At 32.0% G+C, this 23,136-nt stretch overlaps 3 protein-coding genes across 3 annotated transcripts in view; 2 read left to right on the forward strand and 1 right to left on the reverse strand.

Annotated features, from left to right (window-relative positions):
* Positions 1-10,133, forward strand: part of RyR (Ryanodine receptor) — an 89,268-nt gene extending 79,135 nt beyond the window's left edge. The window contains exons 76-99 of the mRNA XM_088201255.1: positions 694-787; positions 851-979; positions 1,049-1,171; positions 1,465-1,644; positions 1,716-2,075; positions 2,145-2,275; positions 2,351-2,511; positions 3,223-3,424; positions 3,878-4,039; positions 4,107-4,466; positions 4,541-4,744; positions 4,918-5,033; positions 5,535-5,637; positions 6,606-6,740; positions 7,092-7,338; positions 7,405-7,528; positions 8,233-8,396; positions 8,467-8,597; positions 8,671-9,034; positions 9,109-9,240; positions 9,319-9,475; positions 9,540-9,649; positions 9,709-9,811; positions 9,881-10,133. Of these exons, the coding sequence (XP_088057381.1) occupies positions 694-787; positions 851-979; positions 1,049-1,171; positions 1,465-1,644; positions 1,716-2,075; positions 2,145-2,275; positions 2,351-2,511; positions 3,223-3,424; positions 3,878-4,039; positions 4,107-4,466; positions 4,541-4,744; positions 4,918-5,033; positions 5,535-5,637; positions 6,606-6,740; positions 7,092-7,338; positions 7,405-7,528; positions 8,233-8,396; positions 8,467-8,597; positions 8,671-9,034; positions 9,109-9,240; positions 9,319-9,475; positions 9,540-9,649; positions 9,709-9,811; positions 9,881-9,984 (4,096 nt within the window). The 3' untranslated portion in view covers positions 9,985-10,133. The remainder of the gene's footprint in view (positions 1-693; positions 788-850; positions 980-1,048; positions 1,172-1,464; positions 1,645-1,715; positions 2,076-2,144; positions 2,276-2,350; positions 2,512-3,222; positions 3,425-3,877; positions 4,040-4,106; positions 4,467-4,540; positions 4,745-4,917; positions 5,034-5,534; positions 5,638-6,605; positions 6,741-7,091; positions 7,339-7,404; positions 7,529-8,232; positions 8,397-8,466; positions 8,598-8,670; positions 9,035-9,108; positions 9,241-9,318; positions 9,476-9,539; positions 9,650-9,708; positions 9,812-9,880) is intronic.
* Positions 10,134-14,440: 4,307 nt separating this feature from the next.
* LOC148227565 (uncharacterized) lies at positions 14,441-19,021 on the forward strand. Its single transcript, XM_088201302.1, has 6 exons — positions 14,441-15,388; positions 15,452-15,611; positions 15,684-15,806; positions 18,377-18,524; positions 18,588-18,703; positions 18,769-19,021. The coding sequence occupies exons 1-6, from the start codon at positions 14,895-14,897 to the stop codon at positions 18,820-18,822; spliced, it is 1,095 nt and encodes a 364-aa protein (XP_088057428.1). The 5' UTR covers positions 14,441-14,894; the 3' UTR covers positions 18,823-19,021.
* Positions 19,022-19,101: 80 nt separating this feature from the next.
* Seipin (lipid droplet biogenesis associated protein seipin) lies at positions 19,102-22,796 on the reverse strand. The gene is made up of 6 exons (XM_088201304.1): positions 22,367-22,796; positions 22,155-22,300; positions 20,052-20,254; positions 19,853-19,991; positions 19,635-19,778; positions 19,102-19,293 (listed from the first exon to the last, which is right to left on the reverse strand). The coding sequence occupies exons 1-6, from the start codon at positions 22,645-22,647 to the stop codon at positions 19,226-19,228; spliced, it is 981 nt and encodes a 326-aa protein (XP_088057430.1). The 5' UTR covers positions 22,648-22,796; the 3' UTR covers positions 19,102-19,225.
* Positions 22,797-23,136: the final 340 nt, after the last annotated feature.

Genomic DNA, 23,136 nt, shown 5'->3' on the forward strand with positions numbered 1-23,136 from the left:
TAATGAAGAATGTTTCGCATATTATTCCATTATTATTATTTTAATTATTTATTTTAATAATATTTTTTTTGTACTATCCTTTTCGTTAACAAAATTATTGATATTATTACATATGACGGCTAGAATCAATATTAGACAAGTTACATATGCTCACTACAAAAAACGTAGCTTCGTCACTTTAATATTTTTCAACGACTACATATTTTATACCGCTGCATAGAAAGGGTGAATCCGTGCCAGATGTTTTTGAGTCATATTTAACGAAGTACTGTGACCAGGAAGTCTAATATTGGTTTTAAGCGCAAAACATATACTATGTTATTAACATAAATATAAAACGCATGCGTTGTTGTTTTTATTACTAAAACCAGTCTTCTAAACCACGACGTCATAAATCCAACTGGAGCCGCGTCTTATGTGCTGCTAGAAAACGTGCAGCCATTGCCTGTTTAAGATCAATACCCCTCTATAAGTTGAGCAGGTGATTTTGTTAATGCTGTACTAATAAATTAAATATGAAATTATGTAGCGACATGGCAAATCACTTCATCATCAATTAATTAAATTATATATGTGTGCTATACTCTCCTGCAGACTGGAACAGAGTTTTGTATGAATATAGCAGTTTGCCATAAAGCTATATAAATCGCTATATATAGTTACATTAAACTTTTTTTAATAATGCAATTTTAGACATCGGGCGTGTAATATATTCTGTCGCACATTCTACGAACTGTGGCTGCAAGAAGAAAACGTAGGACAAGAAGTGATGATAGAAGATCTGACGGTAAACTATCAATTAATTTTATATTTTTATTATTATTATAAATATAACTCATATTTTTTATAGCAATCGTTTGAAGATTCAGAACTGAAAAAAGTGGAAGCTCAAGAAGAAGAAGGAAAACCTGATCCGCTTACTCAGTTAGTGACGACATTCTGTCGAGGAGCAATGACTGAACGTTCTGGTGCTCTTCAAGTAATATATAAATGCAATGTTTATATAAAGACTAGAAGTAGTTTTTTTAATACATATTTTTATACGTAGGAAGATCCACTGTACATGTCTTATGCATTTATCGTGGCCAAATCTTGCGGTGAAGAGGAAGAGGAAGGCGATGGTGCTGAAGAAGGCGAAGGTGGCGAAGAAGAAGGCGGAGCCAGTATTCATGTACATATAATATGTTAATTATAAATATAATCATGAAATAATAATATACTAATAACATAAATTATGCTTGCGTTAAGAGGACAATGGACAAATTAATGGTATACTTTTAATTTAATATTTTACTAAATTTTATAAATAAAATATACATTAAAAAATGTTATTTGACTGCAAGCAGAAATGGAGTGTTGTCCTAATACAACGATTAGTCAGATATATATTTAATGCTCTTAATTGTCATTTAAAATATTTTGGAATGTACCGAAATGTATTTTAATAATCGTTGAACATTTAAGGAGCAAGAAATGGAGAAACAGAAATTACTATTCCACCAAGCAAGATTGGCTAATCGCGGTGTAGCCGAAATGGTGCTGCTTCACATTTCTGCATCCAAAGGCGTTCCCAGCGATATGGTGATGAAAACTTTGGAATTGGGCATCAGTGTGTTACGCGGAGGAAACATTGAAATCCAGATGGTATACTATAAAAACTATATCTACCAAATATATAAAAGCATGTTGCATATTATTATTATTTTTAACTTTAGGGCATGTTGAATCACTTGAAAGAGAAAAAAGACGTCGGATTCTTCACTTCGATCGCCGGTCTGATGAATTCGTGTTCTGTGTTGGATTTGGATGCGTTTGAAAGGAACACAAAAGCCGAAGGTTTGGGAGTCGGTCTTGAAGGAGCTGCAGGAGAGAAGAACATGCATGACGCAGAATTTACATGCGCTCTATTCAGATTTATCCAACTGACTTGCGAAGGTCACAACTTGGAGTGGCAGAATTATTTGAGAACGCAAGCAGGAAACACTACAACTGTGAACGTTGTCATCTGCACGGTCGATTATCTTTTGAGATTGCAAGAATCTATCATGGACTTTTATTGGCATTATTCTAGCAAAGTAAATTAAATGCATAGTTGTTTATATTGAATTTTATATAAAGACGTTATTAATATAATGATGTTATAGGAACTGATTGATCCTGCTGGAAAAGCGAACTTCTTTAAAGCTATTGGTGTTGCAAGTCAAGTGTTCAACACTCTCACTGAAGTCATTCAAGGTCCTTGCACACAGAATCAGCAGGCTCTGGCTCATTCTAGGTATGAAGATCTTTTTCTTTATATTATACATATGTTATTATTGTATATATAATTTGTTCATATTATTTAATCAAGGTTGTGGGATGCCGTCGGTGGTTTCTTATTCTTGTTCTCGCACATGCAAGATAAACTGTCTAAGCATTCATCTCAAGTCGATTTACTTAAAGAGCTGTTGAACTTACAAAAGGACATGATAACAATGATGTTGTCTATGCTTGAAGGAAACATTGTTAACGGTACTATTTATTATAAATATGTGACATCTAGCATTTATATCAGACATGTCGAGTTTAATTATGAATGCAGAAATTTAGATAAAACCACTATCTTCTAATTTGGGTGGTAGTGAATAAGATAAATATAGCTAGATTGATTGCCAATAAGGGTATTTATTTTGATAAAGACATTATTTAGTTAACGATTGATACCTCGAGCTGGACCAGAGTTGACGTAAAAACTGATTTCTCGACCTTTCGGCTTCGTTTGGTTCGAGTTCGTACGAACTCAGTTGGGCAAAGTTGGAAGACTTCGATTTTTAATAGTGGTGTCTTTAACAAAAGTTATTGATTTGGGCGATTTAACACTATTTTATTTTAATAGAGGGAGGTTTAGTGCTCGCCCCACTTTTCACTGCAATAGCCAATTACAAATATTGGCGGTGTAATTGTATTTGTATGACAAAACAGTGAAAGATTGACCACCGTACATATACGACGATACCGCTCAAAACAGTTAATCGTATGATTGTTGCAATAAAAGTCATTTTATGATACTATATCATGATTTATAATTAAATTCTATATGTAATGAAAAATATATATTTAATGCCTAATAATGTACAATGCGCTTTTGTATTTTTTTAAGTAAATTTGACATGCCTAATATCGATTCTAGAACTCACACGTGTGGATATTTTTGTATAAAATAATCATGATTTTTTTGTAAAGGTACAATCGGAAAGCAGATGGTGGACACATTAGTAGAATCGGCCTCAAATGTTGAACTTATATTGAAGTACTTCGATATGTTCTTAAAACTAAAAGATCTGACTACTAGTTCTAACTTCCTTGAGATTGATCCTAATAACGACGGATGGGTACTGCCTAAAGACTTTAGGGATAAAATGGAACAACAAAAGAGTTATACGCCGTAAGTATCATCCTTTATATTACATACATATACAATTTAAAGAGTGTGTTATAAATACTGATATTAAAATAGGAATACCTTCGTTGTTTTCTCTTTAATAATAATAATGATGATAAAGTAAATATTACGGCTATAAGCTATAACATGCAAAATAGCCCATAACAAAAAGAAAATTAAATATGAATTGGTTCAAAAGCATTAGTGACATATGCTTTTAGCCATATCGGCTCGCCGACGTTTATGACTAAATATGCAAAAAAAATCTTCTCACGGTGGTGTTCCAGTTCAACAAAAAAAATGATGTAATAATCCGAATTTGTTTGGTCCTGTAAGTTTCTGAAGACTAAATCATATATAGACCTGACCCGCTATGACTCATTTTTTTTAGTGTTTTTGCAGTAAGATCTTTAATCACCTTTATGAGCAATGTTAATCTATTGTTTTATTTCACAGAGAGGAGATTGATTTCATGATTGCTTGCTGTGAACAAAATCATGATGGTAAAATCGATTACATTGCATTCTGCGACCGTTTCCACGAACCAGCCAAAGAAATCGGTTTTAATTTAGCTGTGCTGCTCACGAATCTATCTGAACACATGCCTAACGAACCAAGGTATGAATATTATAATCGATAACAAATATATCAAAGAATGTGCTTATTAAATGATAATGTATTTCAGACTAGCAAGATTCTTAGAGACTGCCGGATCCGTTTTGAACTATTTTGAGCCCTTCCTAGGCAGAATTGAAATTATGGGAGGCTCGAAACGAATCGAAAGAGTTTACTTCGAAATTAAAGAATCGAACATCGAACAATGGGAAAAGCCTCAAATCAAGGAATCCAAGAGAGCTTTCTTCTACAGCATCGTCACTGAGGGTGGCGATAAAGAAAAGTTGGAGGCATTCGTTAACTTCTGCGAAGACGCTATCTTTGAAATGACTCACGCGTCTGGATTGATGGCTCAAGAAGACTCTGGTGGTGGACCTAGAAATAGAGAAGCTGCATACACAGGATATATTAGCGATGAAGAAGAAGAGAAGTGTGTTTTGTATATTGGAATAATGACTTCGTATAAGAGAGGTTTTATATGTTTTTTTATGGTTTATATTATAGGAATGCTAAAGATCCTATCAGAAGAACTATTCAAGCATGTAAAGATGCTTTTTACATGTCGTTCGCTATGATGTCACCGGCCAATATCAAACAGAAGATTTCAGAACTCCAACAAATGTCTCCCGCTGAGATCTTCATAGGATTCTTCAAAATGATTTTCTATGTGTTTTATTACTTTGGATATAGCATATCAGTTATTATTAGGTAATAACCTTAATCATATACATACTTTTAACCAATTAAGATCTTTTTGGACTAATATGATTTATTTTGTATACTAACAATATCGGATATAGTGTGTATATGTGAGTAAAATAACAGTTGTTAATGAACTATATAAAATACTTTTCTTGATGCCAATTTAAATTATATTACAGATACATATTCGGCATCCTGTTGGGACTGATGCGTGGACCGCACGTGGAAGAGCCTGTGGTAGAAGTAACGGAAGAAGAGAAAATCGGTCAGTTCAAGATTCGCTCTAGTAAACAAAGTAAGGTTTCTTCCCCAAACAGGTCAGCTGCACGCTGAATGCGCTGCTCTCTGGTAACACGCTGCATCGGTAACAAGGACACTAACATCGTATTTTTTTCTATGAATATGTTTTTACACACTATTGACATTTTTTCTATATTATGTTTTCATCGCATTTTATTTTTGAGGCTGCTGTTTGGCATAAGAGAAGATCGATCCGACATAACTATCTATTATGTACATATTTAAGATTTTGTCTTAATATTATGGTTTCTTTTTATAATGCTGGAGTAATAATTTAATCATCTGCGTACGGCTTTTAAATTATTATTTACAGGTGTTACATTTTTCATCGTTTATATCACAGCGATATGTTTTTAATATTATAACTGTTTCAAATAAATAATAATGCTTACCGGTCAAATTATTCGCTTTCGATTAGTGCTATGATTAGTAAGCTTTTAAATAAATATTTACTACAACATAATCACTCAATTAATAATGACAATGTGAAAATCAGGTCCATCAAAACATCTTCCTGCGTTACCACCTGCTGAAGACACGGGTCAAAACCCGCAAGTGTCTGCATTCGGATTGGATATAGCTAAAGAAGACAACGGCCAGTGAGTATTATTAATTATAAATAATACAAGATTCATAAGTTGTTTTATCATTTTAAAGTTTTTAAAAAAATGCATAAATAGGTAGATATCTTGAGTAAAAGCTGCGCTATTTCTGTTTGTGAATTATCGAACAATGATCGGTAAAAAATGTGTAAAACTCAATAAATCTGCCATTGAGACATTTAATAATTTAACTGAAGCTTATATATAATATATCGATACATGTGTTTTAGGTGGTACAATTTTTTTAAAGATGGTCTAGAAAATATTTAAGGCAAACCTAGAAAGATCATTGTTGTCAGCCCATGGAATCAAGAGTCATTATGCATTTAAATGAAAAAAACAGTACCTCGTAAACAAGAATTCACACACGAAACTATACTCTATTTGCGTTAACACAGTCAGTTCGAGAGCTATCCTTTTCATCATTATTCATAATTGGGAAAAAGATTGCAAGTGTGGGTTTACGCCCTTACTATTAGCTGATGTTTGATATATTTATCATTACTCCGATTGATTGATTAATATAAAAATATAGTAATGATTTTAATTTCTATAAATTTGTTCAAAGTATGCACAGAAGTAATGATAAGTATATCGAACGTATCGTGTGCTTTAGAGCTAATATTAGGGGCGTAAACCCAAACATGCCATATCTTTCTTAATCATAAATAATGATATGAACTGACTGTGTTAACGTAAATAGGGTATAGAGATATGAAATTTACTTATTAGACTTCCCAGCAGAAGAGATTGTTGCCATAGTACAACGTTTCTTTTAAGCATTGGCATTTATATTAAGTACATGGCAAACCAGAAACTTTCTGTAGAAGATTCTCATGTAAACTTAGAAATTCTGTATTGAAGAACTACTAAGACATGCTAAAAAAATGTTTACATTTTAATGACAGAGCGGCTTATGAACCAATATGTACAAATAAAATATAAAATAATGATAATTTTTATAGAATAAAATTACAACCGCACGAATCTCCGACGTCCTCCGGCGAAGAAGGAGAAACGTCCATGGAAGAAAGCAGCGAGGGTGCACCACACGAAGAAACTACAACTGAACCTCCTCCGTCTCTAATCGATCTTTTGGGGTAATGAAAGATAGTTTATCATATACGAGCCATTTTTTTTATTATAGGAAGAAAAAATAACAATATCTTGATCAATTATATTCTCCAGGCGCGTATAGTGAGATACTTTCCGTTTCGCTTGCTAGTGTGTTAAATGACGAGAGTGAGTGAGAGATAAGGGTGTACGGAACGCATGTAACATATGCTCTTATTTCTCACTCACTCTCATCACTTAACACACAAGCGAGCGAAAGTGAAAGTATCTCACGATACACGCTTGATATTCTTCATCGTAATCTATCACTTTTTGTCACAATGTCCCCGTTTTTCTGCGACAAACTCCGATACTATAATTCAATGTTGAAATTACAGAGGAGAGGCTGCTAAGCTCCAGGCTATAGAAAGAACTGAAGCTCAACAAGCTCAACAAGCAGCTATGAGTGCTATCGAAGCCGAAAGCAAAAAAGTCACTATCCCTCAACCGTCGGCGTTATCTCAAATGGATCTTTCGCAATACACGCATAGAGCGGTTTCATTCTTAGCTAGGAACTTCTACAATCTTAAATACGTTGCTCTCGTACTTGCATTCTGCATCAATTTTATGCTATTGTTCTATAAGGTAAATAGATCAAATTTATTTATATGTATTTTAAAAATACGATTTTATAATGTTGTGAAATTTCAGGTTACAACGTTAGGAGAAGACGATGATGCAGAAGGAAGTGGTGAAGGAGAATCTCTTATCGACTTGATTAGTGGGTCGGGTTCGGGATCTGGTTCTGGCTCCGGTTCTAGTGGCTCTGGCGATGGTATTTATCAGCTATATACAACTACATCTGACGAAACATTTCATTTTGATAACCTATAATACAATTTTTTTTTTTTTTCTTAAAACTTCACTCGGGTAGAAATTAGTGAGATTGTTAACTCTAAGAAAAATGATAAGGATTGCCTGCATCGAATCTAGAATAGTGTATGTCCTTTTTGAGCAAATCGATTAGTTTCGTTGAGCGTTGTTGCAGAACTCGCCAGTTGGAGTCGACGTATCGGTACGCTCTAAGGTCGCGAGTATCTGGCTCGGTTTTAATTCCTCAAATCGTTGTAGCTTTGCTGGGATGGCATTTCAGCTTTTTCCAGGGGGGAGGCAAAAATTGGCCAGTCCGTGGTCGTTTTTTTAATAATTCGATTGAGATTCATAGTGTTTCATTAAATGACATGCATTTTTCTGTTTTTGTGCCCTCCTATTGACCGAAATTCGGTTTGAATATAAAGACTTATATTACAAGTCCGTTGAAATATCGGTAATAATAGCTATCATATTTTAAAATATAGTGTAATATCGAAATGCAGACAAACCATAAAGCAATATGCGAGATGCGACGTCTGTCTGTACTTTATATGCCCTTTAACAACATATCACTATACAATGATGCACAAAAATGATTACTTTTGTAATCAAATTGGGTTGAGTTCAATTATATATTAAATTAATAAATATATATTTATGTATTAGGTGGAGGCAGCAGTGGAGAAAATTCTAGCGCTGAAGAAGAAGATCCTTTAGAATTGGTTCACGTCGATGAAGACTACTTCTATATGGAACACGTAATGAGATTGGCCGCTTTTCTCCACTCGCTATGCTCGTTGGCTATGTTGATTGCTTACTACCACTTAAAGGTAAAAAACAGCTCACGAACATATAAATTTAAAATAAAAAAAATATATTTATTATAAAACATTATTTCAGGTTCCACTTGCCATCTTCAAACGAGAAAAAGAAATTGCGAGACGTTTGGAGTTTGACGGTTTATACGTAGCCGAGCAGCCGGAGGACGACGATATCAAAAGTCACTGGGATAAATTAGTCATTAGTGCAAAGTGATTATATTTATAGTTAAATCAATATATCAAAAGTATGCTTTAAATTTTATCATACATTATGTACTTTCAGATCATTCCCTGTTAATTATTGGGATAAATTTGTGAAGAAAAAAGTACGACAGAAGTACGCAGAGACGTATGACTTTGATTCCATTTCAAACTTGCTCGGCATGGAAAAGACATCTTTCTCTTCTCAAGAAGAGGAAGGCAGTGGTCTCATATACTACATATTGAACATAGATTGGCGATATCAAATATGGAAAGCGGGAGTTACAATCACCGACAACTCTTTCTTGTATTCGTTGTGGTATTTCATATTTTCGGTCATGGGTAATTTCAACAACTTCTTCTTTGCCGCTCATTTGCTCGATGTGGCTGTAGGATTTAAAACGCTGAGGACCATCTTGCAATCAGTAACACATAACGGAAAACAAGTAATATTCATAATCAATTAAACATTATATGTAAAATACATAGCAGATCTTTATATGAATCAAATATTTTATAGCTCGTCTTGACTGTAATGTTACTGACAATTATCGTATACATTTACACCGTAATTGCGTTCAACTTCTTCAGAAAGTTTTACATACAGGAAGAAGAAGATGAAGTAGATAAAAAATGTCATGATATGGCAACGGTAAGTTACATACATATATAATATATTTTTATTATTTTTCTGATATGTAATAAATAAATCATTCATGTATTTTTCTAGTGCTTTGTGTTCCATCTTTATAAAGGCGTTAGAGCTGGTGGTGGTATCGGTGATGAAATTGGGCCGCCAGACGGTGACGATTATGAAGTGTACCGTATCATGTTTGACATAACTTTCTTCTTCTTCGTCATTGTTATCCTTTTGGCTATCATTCAGGGTTTGTAATTATAGAATATCAAATTAAAAATATCATATTAATACTACTCATTAAAATGTTTCAGGTTTGATCATTGACGCTTTCGGTGAGTTGCGTGATCAACTTGAGTCGGTCAAAGAAGACATGGAAAGTAATTGTTTCATATGTGGCATAGGCAAAGATTACTTTGATAAGGTTTGTATTTAAATGTAATATTTTATATAATAGAAGCAAAATAAATTATTATTTTTTAGGTTCCGCATGGTTTCGATACGCACGTACAACGTGAACATAATTTAGCAAATTACATGTTCTTCCTTATGCATTTAATTAATAAGCCGGATACAGAATACACAGGTTTGTGCATTTAGAACTCATTTTAATAAAGAACAGTTAAAATATTAGCAAATTACGTATAAATTTTAGGTCAAGAAACGTTTGTTTGGAATATGTATCAACAAAGATGCTGGGACTTCTTCCCAGTCGGTGACTGCTTCAGGAAACAATACGAAGATGTAATGGGAGAATAAAATATTTAGCACTTTTATTATTATATAAAATATATTTATTTCAATAGTTGTAATAAATAAAAGATTTTTATATGTATAAAAGAACCTAATTTTTTACTTAATAGCTAGATAACATTAAATATGTTTTAGATGTACGATCAAACATTAACATAAATTAATGTTTCAAAAGGTTGTTATTCATTTTAATATTTTTTTATATAAATTATTGTTGAATGTTGAAGTGTTAAATATTATAACGAATCTATAAATTCTTCCCATTATAATATTTATTTATTTTATTTATTGTACATTTAACATTTTTCTCCAAAGTCATAGTTAGAAAATAAACGTATGACCAAAATTATTATACAATATAAATTTTATAAAAATATTTACAGTATATTTTATTGAAAGGCGCACAAATACATTAAACCATATCACAATCTCTACGCTTATTATAAAATGTGAAAATGTATTATTAAATTTATGCACTTTTCAATATAATATTTAATAAAAAAAGGTATATTTCTTGTTTATTGTATATGTAGTTTATTATAAAAATGTTGTTTATTCTAAATATTTTAATAAAATTATTATTGTATAGTATAAAACCTTTACAACTTGGATTGTCAATTTGAACTTTGTATATACATAATATTTTTTTCAAATAAAGTTAATAAAACATTGATTGTGTTTTTTATTAACTCATTATATAAATGCATAATAATTTTATGGGACCAAAAAATATTAATATGCTTCTACTTAAAACAATAAATCATTTACTCTTACCTCATATTTTGTATAGTAATGATTTAAGTCTTCAATTTCAGTGCAGATTAACAAATGATAAGGAATAAAGTCGTTTTTTAAACTCTCGCCAATATTTTTCATAAATATTATAGTATATATACATAATTTATACTATTGTGGGGGCCTATTTATACATATTTATTTATTCATTCATTATGGGCAAAAGTTGGCGAAGCTCTGGTAGCACTGTCGTGACGGCAGCGGAGGCCAAATATTCTTCGGCGGAATTCGACCGAAGATTGACATACAGTGGTGCCCCATCTGTCGAGCATTCACATTATTTTGCAATGTAACGATCATATACTTCAATAAGTAATACTGCAGCGGCCCAATGTATGTCTAAATGTCATCCGTCACCATTCATCTGCCAAACTATATACACTAGATCAGTTAAACAAGTCATAAAAACGTATTTTTCCATACAAAAGGTTACAAAAAATAAACAAACGATATATTCCCTTTCTAGCCCAATTGATGCCAAAGCGGAATCTATTGTAAATGGCACATTTAACGAAGGAATGTGTTGCTTTCAAGATAATACAAAAAGTTTGCTCGAGCAGGTAGTGAAACCCTCCAAATCACAATGTTATCGGATTGCAGTTCCTTTCCCCCTCCCTTGAAAGACCATAGAAACGAGAAAATGGAGGACTTTTTAGATTGATCTCCTCCTATTTCCCGATCATATATAGGTTAAAGCGGTGCTATAATAAAATAATTTCTCAAGTATCACTTCACTTACAATTTGAAAATATACACTAGAGTTTGACCTTAAGCTCGTTACGAGTGGCAGTGGGCTCCACTAAATCTATGCCGACAATGCAAATGTAAATAAACCTCTTCTGCCTCAGTCGTTACACTTGGTCCAGCCAAGAATCGCCAGAAATAACTTGATCTTCAATACGACTTGAAAATGTTTATGAAACCAAAACACGGTGCGTATATTTATTAAAATATCTATGTATTGCACACATCTGTACGGCTCGGAATTTAAATTATTGTAACTTAAATATAATTTACAAATCTTTGTGATTTTAACTTAAAAATAAACGTGTGTGCCAAGTCTTGCTGGGCATGTCCCAAGTGAATTAGAACAATGATATATAATATTTGAAAGCTATGGCCATTCTGAATTAATTACGCTGCAAATATAATACATGGTTACAAAGTTAAGACGCCCATCTGCGAGGTATCGATCGAAAAAACATACTTTTCGACGTTTCAAAAAATAAGTGTAGAGAATGCAGCTCTGCTTCTATGTTGCAGTCGCTGCTTCAGGTATGTCAGCTGTTTTGGTCCCCGACGTACTCTCCCCTTAGCAATTTGCGGTGTTGCTTCTGAAATCTACCGTAGACTCGTGGCGTGGTAGCTAGGTCGGGGCAATGGGGTAGCTTTGAAACTCGAAGAGATGTCTGTGACTCCGGCGCATTGTAAATCAACAAAATGTGTAAATTTAACAATTAAAATATGACAAATAACTTTTAAAATGCTTATTAATCGCAAAAGATAATTAATGGTGAATCAACTTAGTTTTTGCCTGGTGGGTTAAATAAGCTAGAACTGGCATTAACCTTAAAACCGCGGGGTTGGGTGCAAACAGCTCGGAGTTGGCGTCAGGCATGAAGTGTACGCAAAAGAGATCACGTTGGTCGTCACCTCGTTACAGAATGTTAGTCGCTCCAGATATTTATTGGTAGTTATAGTTACGAGACGTCGATCAACGGGACTTTTATCCGCGTAGTCGTCACAGTGCCACGATTTACAATTTAGTTACAGTCCATTGTGGCGTTTTAATAACAACGACTCATTTCTTAACTTCACTGTAAGTTTCATATAAAAAAATGTTATTTTTTCGGCACCCGTTAATAATGAAACCAATGGTTATGAACTCCCCGCTGCATCACTTTGCTGGTTTGGCCCTAACGGCTACGAAAGTGACCAACATTGTTTTGCTACATAAATACGCTTTAAAATTAAAACAGGTTATGTGCGAAAGAACGTTAGCGAGAGAGCATTGGTCAGAAGCAGAACGGTAAACAACACATGAATAACTCTCTGCAACGAATCTAATTAAAATGAGATTACATATTACATAAATAATTTCAATGTTAAGACTAACCAGTTTAAATTTTAAAACGTATTTAGCTAGCAAAACGTTGTTGGCCGCTTTCATGGCCGTTAGGACCAAACCAGTGACGAAGAGTTCATAACCATTGGTTTATGAGTGTGCCGCTGACATTCTTAACAAGTACATTTATCTGAATTTAAGGTAAAATCCATTATTTTCACATAAAATAATAATATTTAGAATTTTTAGATATATTTGTATAAAAGGTGGGGGGAGGGATATTTTCACTATGAAATATTTCTGCATATAAATGAATACTAGGATTTTATCGTAAATTATATTTTACTTTATATATGCAATAGATTTATATTATTTATTAGCAATAAATTAAATAGTCGGAATAAAAAGTAAGTCTTGGTCAGAATTTTATTAACAGTCATAATTATATTATTCAGGTTCAGAATAAATATCAAATGGTTTAAATAAAAATTGAATTTGGTCAGAATAAAAATATAGGACATTCAGAATTGAAATAATCATATTATTCAGTGTCAAAATAAATAGCAAATGCAGGAACGTTATTTCAGGGGACAAAAATTGGCTAGTCAGTGGTCTATTTTACGGATAGATTCTTTATATTTTTTTAGGGGTAACTCGAGAGTTTCTGATTTAGAATCAGTGACGTCACTTCAACTTTTTTCAAGGAAGGGGGGCAAAATTTGGCAAATCAGTGGTCGTTTTTACAATATTTTGATATTATTATGATTCATAATATTTTATTAAATGACATGCATTTTTCTGGCCAAATTTATTTCTGCCTCGTTCTTCAAACGACGTCCCTGATCAAATGGGTAGAATAATAATAGTATACAATTAGAATGGAAAAAATATTATATCATCTATAAATATATATAGGCAATGAATTGATTATTTTAGAAATATCTTATAAAATATCTCACTCGCACCAAAACCGTCGGACAGGTTAAGTGCGAGTGAGCGTTGGTCAGAACATTGAACACCCCATGAATAACTTTTTTATTTTTATTATTTAATTGTATGTAAGACACGAAGGTATTAAGAGCAACGAACGAATCGGGAATAATTACAGAGCGGTGGCAGAGAGCACGCTTGGCTTGTTGTGTTGAAATATGACTGTTAAAATGTTGCGAACCCAACCAGAAAAGTTGGCACTAAAATATTTTGAAAATGACCATGAAATATTATGCTGATCACCTGTCAACATAAACCTGACCTTGAGGTTAAAATACAGATCATATATACTGACCAATGAACTGTAATAAATACTCACCGAAAAAAATGATTTTGCCAATCTGTCAAAATATTTTTTACCATTTAATATAAATTCTGACCAATTATTATAAATTCTGACCCAAAAAATATGAACCATATTTATTTGCTAATAAAAACACCACATAAACAAAAGGGGAGAAGATTTTCATCTAAATAATACCCTTTATTTTTAAAGAATATTATTAATATTAATTAGATGATTAAATTTATTTTTGAAAAGTGAATAAATTTAAAATTATAAAAGGGGGAAATGTTGATGTATATAGTACGTTATCCTTTGCGATCAATAAAGGTGTTTAAAGTGATCATAGAAGTAGATATATGGGTGTATTTTTGTTGCCAATAATTTAGTCAGTCTAAACGTCAGATATCCGTACGGAACGTCAGGTTTCATAAACATTTTTTTTCCGCTTATAATTGTCGCGAATGAATATATCTTACGTCATATTGTATTTTCGTTCAGTATTGGAACATATGTTTGCCCAAAAATATATTTAGTATATGACTGCGACACGTTTGAAATGTAAACAAAAATATTATTAATAAATAAATAAGACGGAATATAATAATCATTTCACGTTAGTAAGAATAATAAGTAATTAAAAAGCAAAAAATATGTTGAAACTCTAGTGCTAGCTAAATCTAATCTTGGCTCAAGGAAAACAGTTTTTGGCAGAAAATTCGAGCCATCGCAATGTCGCGTTCTAACCTGCGACAATAATTTCCTGATCCGAACCATATTCTGATGAGCATGAGCTCTATTCTGCGAGTGATCTACAAATACTACATCGAGGCTCTCGTCGACGAAGCGGTCATCAAAAAACGGAGCATCGTCGACCTCACAAACTTCGACATCGAAGAAATACCCGAGGGCCTCTTTGAAATTCGCTTGCAGAAAGTGTTTCTCAACAAAAACACGATAATAACAGTCAGTCCAAAAATACAGCAATGGAAAACGTTGACAATCTTGTCACTAGACTACAATCGAATAACGCGTCTTCCTACCGAGCTGAAAGAACTGAAAAGTTTAATATACTTAAATATCAGTCACAATCCTTTAGACGCAATACCACCCGAGATAGGCGAACTGGAGAGTCTCGAAACTCTATGGTGCAACTCCGTCGGGATCGAACGTTTTCCCGAACAAGTCTGCAAGCTAACCAACCTGCGGACGCTGGGCGCTAGGAAAAACAGCATAATGAATTTGCCCAAAGACTTTTGGAAGCTATCTAACTTGAGGTTTATATAAATATACAATACACATCCAAATACTTACATATATTAATACTTAATATATTACAGCTGGTTAACTCTCGAAGACAACGTGTTCGAAGAATGGCCGTCGTGCCTCAACATCTTAGATTTAGTTCATATAAATATATCTCAGAACCACATCAAAGAGCTACCGCATGATATAATACAATATAAGAGTCTAATTTACTTATTCTTAAATCATAACGAGGTTATTATATTGCGTTTGTATATACAATCTTGTTTTCAACTCAATATTTATACTGTAAAAATCTATTTTCAGATTTCACATTTGCCGTTATCAAAGTGTGACGATTGGGACTTATCCAAAATGGAATCGTTGATTTATTTAGATTTAAACTGTAATCCAATAATCAATGATACGGGTTTTAAACAATATATTGAGGTATGTATTAAATTATTATAATAATGATATAGAAACATACTGTAGTAAAATTCTGATTTCTAATTTATTTTGGACACTATTTTAAATTGAATTGTGACTTATATTTATGTAATTAATGATTGAATTCAGTTAAAGACCAAATATTGATTTTTAACTAAGAATTTCTAATAAACTGTTATTTTCTTAATAGCAGAGTACTGTTACATTGTTATCTCCCGTTGTAATGCATTGGGCTTGCAACTGTAATATTATATTATAAAGGTAGTATTACAATAAAATAAAAAGAGATACAATAACTCCATGACTAGCAGATTTGCTGTTGTTAATATACGAAATGTATTACTTTATGTAACTGTACAGTATCTGGTGATGCATGCATTTATTTTTTTAAGTACAAAGTTTTACTGGTTGAATCAAAAATCAGGTTGAATTCTTGCAATTCAGGTGATTGATTAGCTGGACCTGGTCGACAGTAGAAGTAAAAAGCTACTGCTTTTTGTGGCTTCTAAGGTCGTTTCTTCTAAGATTTGGTGTAGCTCGGCTAAACTCTCATTTATTCCAAGTCAGAAGCAAGTGGTAGTACTCAAGGCCAGCTCTGAGCATACGCAACTGATTCACTCGCTTAGGGCCCCGCGCACAAACTAAAAAATTAAAAAAAAGTTAAAATTATTTTTATTACAAAATGTAAAATTATAAAATTATGGGGTCGGTTTTGTTGTCTTAGACTTTGTGTATCCTTGTAAAATTCATATACCATCGATTTTGCGAGGCTCTTGTAATCCTTTGTGTAAAAGAAATAAGTGCTAGAACAACTTGAATGCGTCGTTTCTAGAAATTATTTCTCAACGTTTGTTTTCGTTGTAATAAATCTATAAAATACACAAAAAAAACTATTGCCCTTTAAAACGCATATGTTCGAACCTGTGTTTTCTTCTTACAGGCCATATTTCGAAAATAAGCGTTTCAAATTTTAACATACGTTGATTGCTAGCACTGATTCGAAAACTTTTTATATCGAGCCCCTTTTGAAAATTAGCAATATTTTTACCGAGGAATAAATTTATCAAGATTCAATAATGTAGATTCCTTAGTCACTATTTAATATATAGTTCTAAAATGTATTACTTTGATATTGGAAAGTACAAACGATTTTTTTACAATTTTTGTAGTCTAATTTCTTTGTATGATGCATATGCAATAAATTGAAATTATTTGAAATTTTATTTGATATTACAATACTATGTTAGTGTGTTTTATATATTATTGAATAAATTTTGTATTCGTTACATAACCTTTTTACGGGGGGAGGGCCTCGCACTTTTTTCTTGCATGCCCCACACTCGCCAAAGCTGGCCCTGGTAGTACTGGATAAGTTTCTGAAAATATTCTGAATGAAGTTATTCTGTACGGCCATGTTCTAACTTATATACCCTTCAGAATTGGGTGGAAGTCCAATGTCCCTTACAGCTCTTGTTCGTCTGGCCAAACTCGTTGATTCGGCGTAGAAACAGAACTTCTCAGAAGTCAAAAATTCACGTCAAAAGCAATAAAATCGTGTCGGCGCGGTTTCAGTGGGAACGCTACGGCGAACGTTCCCACTGCAACGGTGTCGGCACGATTTTATTGCTTTTGACGTGAATTTTTGACTTCTGAGAAGGGATAATTGTTTTTTGCGCTCTCTTATTGCTCAAAATTCGGTTTAGAGATGCTTCATTTAATTCCCACTTATTGTCTTAGCGTTTAACCTAGCGTTTCCACTGCAGCGGTACAATTTTATTGCTTTTGACGTGTATTTTAAACTGGGAAGAAAAATGCTTGTCGTTCAATGAAATACTATGAATCATAATGAAATATCTCCCTGCAGAAAGTTGAAATGCCATCCCTGTTTGCAAATTGACTGGTACTTTTGAATTTTATAAAAAACAAACTGTTTTAATGTGGGGATTATGATTGAAATGTTAAAAATATGCAGATGCATTTGATTATTTGATATGTTTTACTTTTTTAATGAAAAATTTGTAATAAGTTTTTAAAACTACACTAAACCATTCTGTAATATATTTTATTAAATTATAGGTATAGGTATTTTAACATTTTCTTAAATTGAAAAGTCGTCATTTCCTAATGATATTTAATTTGCTTGTTCTATATATTCTATCTATTTTCGAAGAACAATAGTGTTCATTTGAAAAATGCTTAATCTATTAGATATTACAACTCAGGCTAAGTTTACCAGATCACAAAACAAAGTCTTGCCTTTCTAAAAAAAAACACTTCGAATCAAATTTTAATGTAACGTGATTGACTTTAAGTCTAGATTAATTGAAAATCTAATCCAGACGTTGAAAAACCCTATTCTTACCTGAATAAGAACAAAACTTAGATAGAATCTTAATAATTTATCAAGAAACTGTAATGTTTATAGAGACTCGTTAAAAAAATACTTTTTAACATTTTAAAGCTTCGCACAAAGTTTTTGACTTTATAATAAACATTACTACATTATTATTCTTTATTTCTTTATATATTATACATATCATTTAATTATAAATTAAAATTTTCACCTATAGAATCACGCCCGCTTGAAATGTAAAGATGGATTTGTGATGATAACGGACGAAAGCGAAGAAGACGTTCAACCTCAACCAGAAACAAATGAAGAAGAAGCTAATGTACCACCGGTTCAAGAAGAAGCCGCCGTTCAACCAGAAGATAACGGTAAATATAAGATAAGAGATATAGTTTATTTTAAAAATGTGTATATATTTTATGATATTACAGAAGAAAACAACGATAACAATGGGGATGAGTCTGATTCATCTTACGACGACTGGGAGCACAGCGTCACGAGCAGTCAATTAAATTTTGACGAAATCAACGATGCAGATGAAAACGAGGTAATGTTATATCATCGCTTAATCTGTATGATGTGTTGATTTATATGTCATTATTTTAATTACAGATAAGCGATTATGATATAGCGGTTATATCAAAATTTGTTGGCACTGGAAGTTAGTGAAATGCATACACATATATGTATAATGTAAATTGTGATATTTTCAATAATGGAACTAAATTAATGTCATTAACATAATAAAACAATGTATGTGTTTCAATGAAATGGATTTATATCAACAATTTAAAAATAATTGTAATTAAAAAATCAATAATTCATATGAAATATACGTTTTAACATTAAATATATTTTATTACAATAACAGTCTTTTATTAAATAAATGATCATTTGTGATTTTAATAACATTATTATTTCATTAAATAATAAATATATGAAATATACATTTAAGAACATCCGTTAAGAGTTCACTTTATTTATTTATAAAGCTTAAATCAGTCATCTTCTATACATGTATCTAAATATAATTGTAAAAGACTACTATATTATGGAATATTTTGGGACGTTAATTCATCGTCGTGCAACTATCATCAGTCAGGCATCCTTCTGCTGTATCTTCACTGCCTTGTGAATCTAAAAATATAATTCTTTGATTAATGGCTTGTCTTTTCTGGGTTAAAAAATGATTTTTAATAACAAATCTAGCGTTGATTTATAGTATATACTAACAATACAAGTAAGTCACTAAATTAACTTCAATTTTAAAAGGCGAGAATTGAGGAATTGTTTCATTTCAATATTTCTAACATAATAGCTAGTAGTGAATATTAACAAATGTTGAACCAATCTTGACGTCAGTTGTTATTGTATGTATTTTATGCTGATGAGAATAATATTATAAAATATTATATGTATTGATTAACTAATTGCTCAAGTGTATATATAATAATAAAGTTTTTTTTAATAATACATACCTTCTTGCTTAATACTAATCGATCCTTCTGTGGGTGTTCCGTTTATGTCTTCTAATAGTTTTGTCTGATTTTCATCATCCAACTGCAGATGATACCAACTGAGCGCCCCGATTAGCGCTAAGAACAGCAAATTTGTACTTACGCCTGAAATAATAGCATCATTTAGTTAATATATAGTATACATCTTAATATATAAAATAAATAAATAAAATAATAACCGATAGCAGCTGACAAGTACGGCCAATGGAACATTATATAACGTAATCCACTAAAGTGAGCGTCTATATGCAAATTAGCAGAATATAACTCTATATATCTCGATTGAATTTCAACATAGACGTTGGTAACGGGCTGACTCTGAAAATCGAAATAAATATAATAACTGAAATTGAGATAATATTCGTAAATATATCATACTTGATCGTCTTCAAAGCTTGAAAATAACTCCAATTGTATCGTTTGTTTCTCTTTAAATGTGCCAATGAGCATCATTGGTGAATATACTATTGATTTTAATAAATGTAAGAGCGTAGATCTGTACGTAAGGATTCCGGATCGACATGACGAAGTAACCAAAGCGCCATTGCGAGTTCTGAATTCGGCACAGCACATGAACATTCCTAAAATAAAAATTTGCTATTACTTTCTATTCAGTATCAAGATGGGAGAAGGTCGTTACAACATAAATAGTATTTTTTTTATATTTTTATAGGAAAGCACTAAATGTTCGATAGTTTTATGTTAAATAGAATCACAAGTTATAATTAGGGATTGCAATAATACCGGTATTACCGAGAGAAAAACAGTCAATACTGGAATTGACATTATTATTATTATTATTTAATTAATTGATAAAAAAATAATCCGAGTACCGCTCCCATGATTCACCGTGTTTATTGATTAGCAAAACCAAAACATTCGAATACCCAGGCAATTAGTGTTTCGATATAATAAATATTTTAATTAAAACACTTTTATTATTTATAAAAAAATAATATTTTCGAAAATACAGGTGCCAAATTTTCTTGTTTTGGAACAATAAATCTAGGTCAACATCGTCTTTGACAGACTGCTTCTAGATGCCTCCTAAATTAGACTTACTTATTTTTAATATTTAGCACCTATGTTTAGTGAAGAATATTCTGTGAACTATTTGGGTAAAAATATGTTTGAATGTAGATAAAATTGTAGAAATAGTAGAAAGAATTTCATGTATACAATATCTGCTTTTGTTTTCATTTCGCCAGCCATCCCTATCATAAAAAATGGCCAGCAAGTCATTTTTCTGTTACATAATAGAATTACTGGGAACACTGCTAGGTACCGTAAGACTTGCCTGAGATAAAGTAAATGTATTTCTTTTATGTTCACGTCACGCATATCGTACAAAATAATCAAACATGTTAAATTAATTTTTTTAAATTTGCCCTGAAATATCGGGCAGTGGAATTTTTCGCATGGAATAAGGTGGGTCGATGTTTCGGCCCTCTAGAACTAAAAGGGATAATATTATTCTTCTTTGATATCCTACCCTGATAAAACTACTTAATTTAATCCCCTACAATAAACATAACTTTATTCTCTGCTTCTTCTTTCCAGTAATATGGGCATTGTCGTTTTCGTAGTTCAATCATGAAGATATCGTTTTCAACAAATAAGATGTACAGATTTCGTAAAAAATATTTTCAGTACTACCGGTATTGCAATCCCTAGTTATAACTAGTATAGAAATTAATTAATTAGATAAATCTCTCTATAAGCTAATATTGTAAATGTCGACAGAAACTTTACTGCTTTGTCAGAAATCTGCTAATGTCTACTCAAAAGTTAATAAGAAGTTTCTCAAAAAATTTGGTTTATAAAGTAATATTAGTTAAAAATTCAACCAAGTTCTCTTCTTCCTCATTTGATAAATTGGCTGCTTAATATTTTTCTTCAAAAAGATTTACAATCCAATTATTTTCTTCTTCAAATATGGAGATAAAATAACATTTTCTGTATTCAAAGATTTTTTCAAATACATTGAAAATATCGTTATCTACTTATTCTGAAGTGCTAAATTTAGATTGTTTTTTGTAGGAAAATATCTGATAAACATGTAATATGGAAGCTTATCGACCAGCATGATAGAGCAATGCCACATCAACCTATGGCATTTTTAAACATCTATTGTGATCAGAATGAGTGATTTTTGTAATTAAAACTCATATTAGATTTTTCCTAGCTTTGAAGTGATTAATTTAACCCGATCTATATCACTATGACATTAGTGTAATGCAACAAAAATCCATTCTTTTATTTGTAGAAGGCAATTTAAAAATCACACGCTTGCCGAGTAACTGTTATTGTCACATAGCAAGTGGTTTACCATTGAAGACGGCTTGAAAAAAGTTGGAACAGACAAATAATGTATTTAACAATTTGATTGCCGAAATCCAATCCTAAATCAATTTTAAAATACTTTTGACGAAAATGTTCTCCAAGTCAATAATATATTTTTGTAATAAAAATAAACCATACCCATGTTTTTATTGGTTTCTGATTCAGGTAATTCTATATCAATGCTGACTCGATAAACTTGACCGACCATGAGCAATTGCTGTCTTTTGGTTAGTTGCACGTGTGCAGCTGGATTGGAACATATTCCACCTCGCGCTTCACATGATCTGTTAATTATAAAATTTCAGTAATACATTACTTGTAATAATTTAATCATTATTAATATCGCTAACTTGTATTGAAAATGAACCGGTCTCGTATGGGTTATGTTGGGCATGTAAGTATAGTAGAAAGCGATGTACATGAAGACAGCCATCCAGATTATAATGGAAATCATTAATGCGACTATTGCACCTTTGATCGCAAACTCGCGTACACTGTTTACGCCTTCCTCAGTTCTTTTTCTGTATGAAACGGAAATTCTTTCCCAGTACTTCTTCAGAGGCTTCCTCAGACGCACTTTAAAAGTCTGGATTGGGTGCATGAGCTCCCAGATGAAGGTGGAGAGTTGCATTTTTAAGGTTAGTTTAATCTCCGGACAACAGATAAGAACGAGACGTGTAATTCAAAGTTCACTAGCTGCACACTGATATGACATTAAACGTTAACTTTTTTTTAATGCACTTTTTGGCCTTAGCACGGAAAATTTTATCTTAAGTGTCACTAAATATTAATTAATAGGAATTAAGAAAAAAATATATTTACTTATTAATTAATTTTATTTCAAAACAACTTCGTCATCACCCTTAAAGTACTTTGCTCTTTTATTGCAATACAATGATTTTTTAATAATATATGACCAATATTGAATCAAATACGTGAACAGTGAGACCATAAATAATAACTAGTTACATTGTTTCTAAATTATTTTGTGTGTACTGTATATGGAGTGATTTAACAGTGCAAATAGTATCTAGGTAATGTATGCATTTTTTTAAATTCACACTTAGCCTGTTACATGTAGTTTAACGGGGTAAAAACAATCAACAACTACTAAGTTAAT

The sequence above is a fragment of the Plectrocnemia conspersa genome, unplaced genomic scaffold (assembly GCF_051122295.1).
Source record: "Plectrocnemia conspersa isolate PC_06_02 unplaced genomic scaffold, ASM5112229v1 ptg000013l, whole genome shotgun sequence".
NCBI lineage: Eukaryota > Metazoa > Arthropoda > Insecta > Trichoptera > Polycentropodidae > Plectrocnemia > Plectrocnemia conspersa.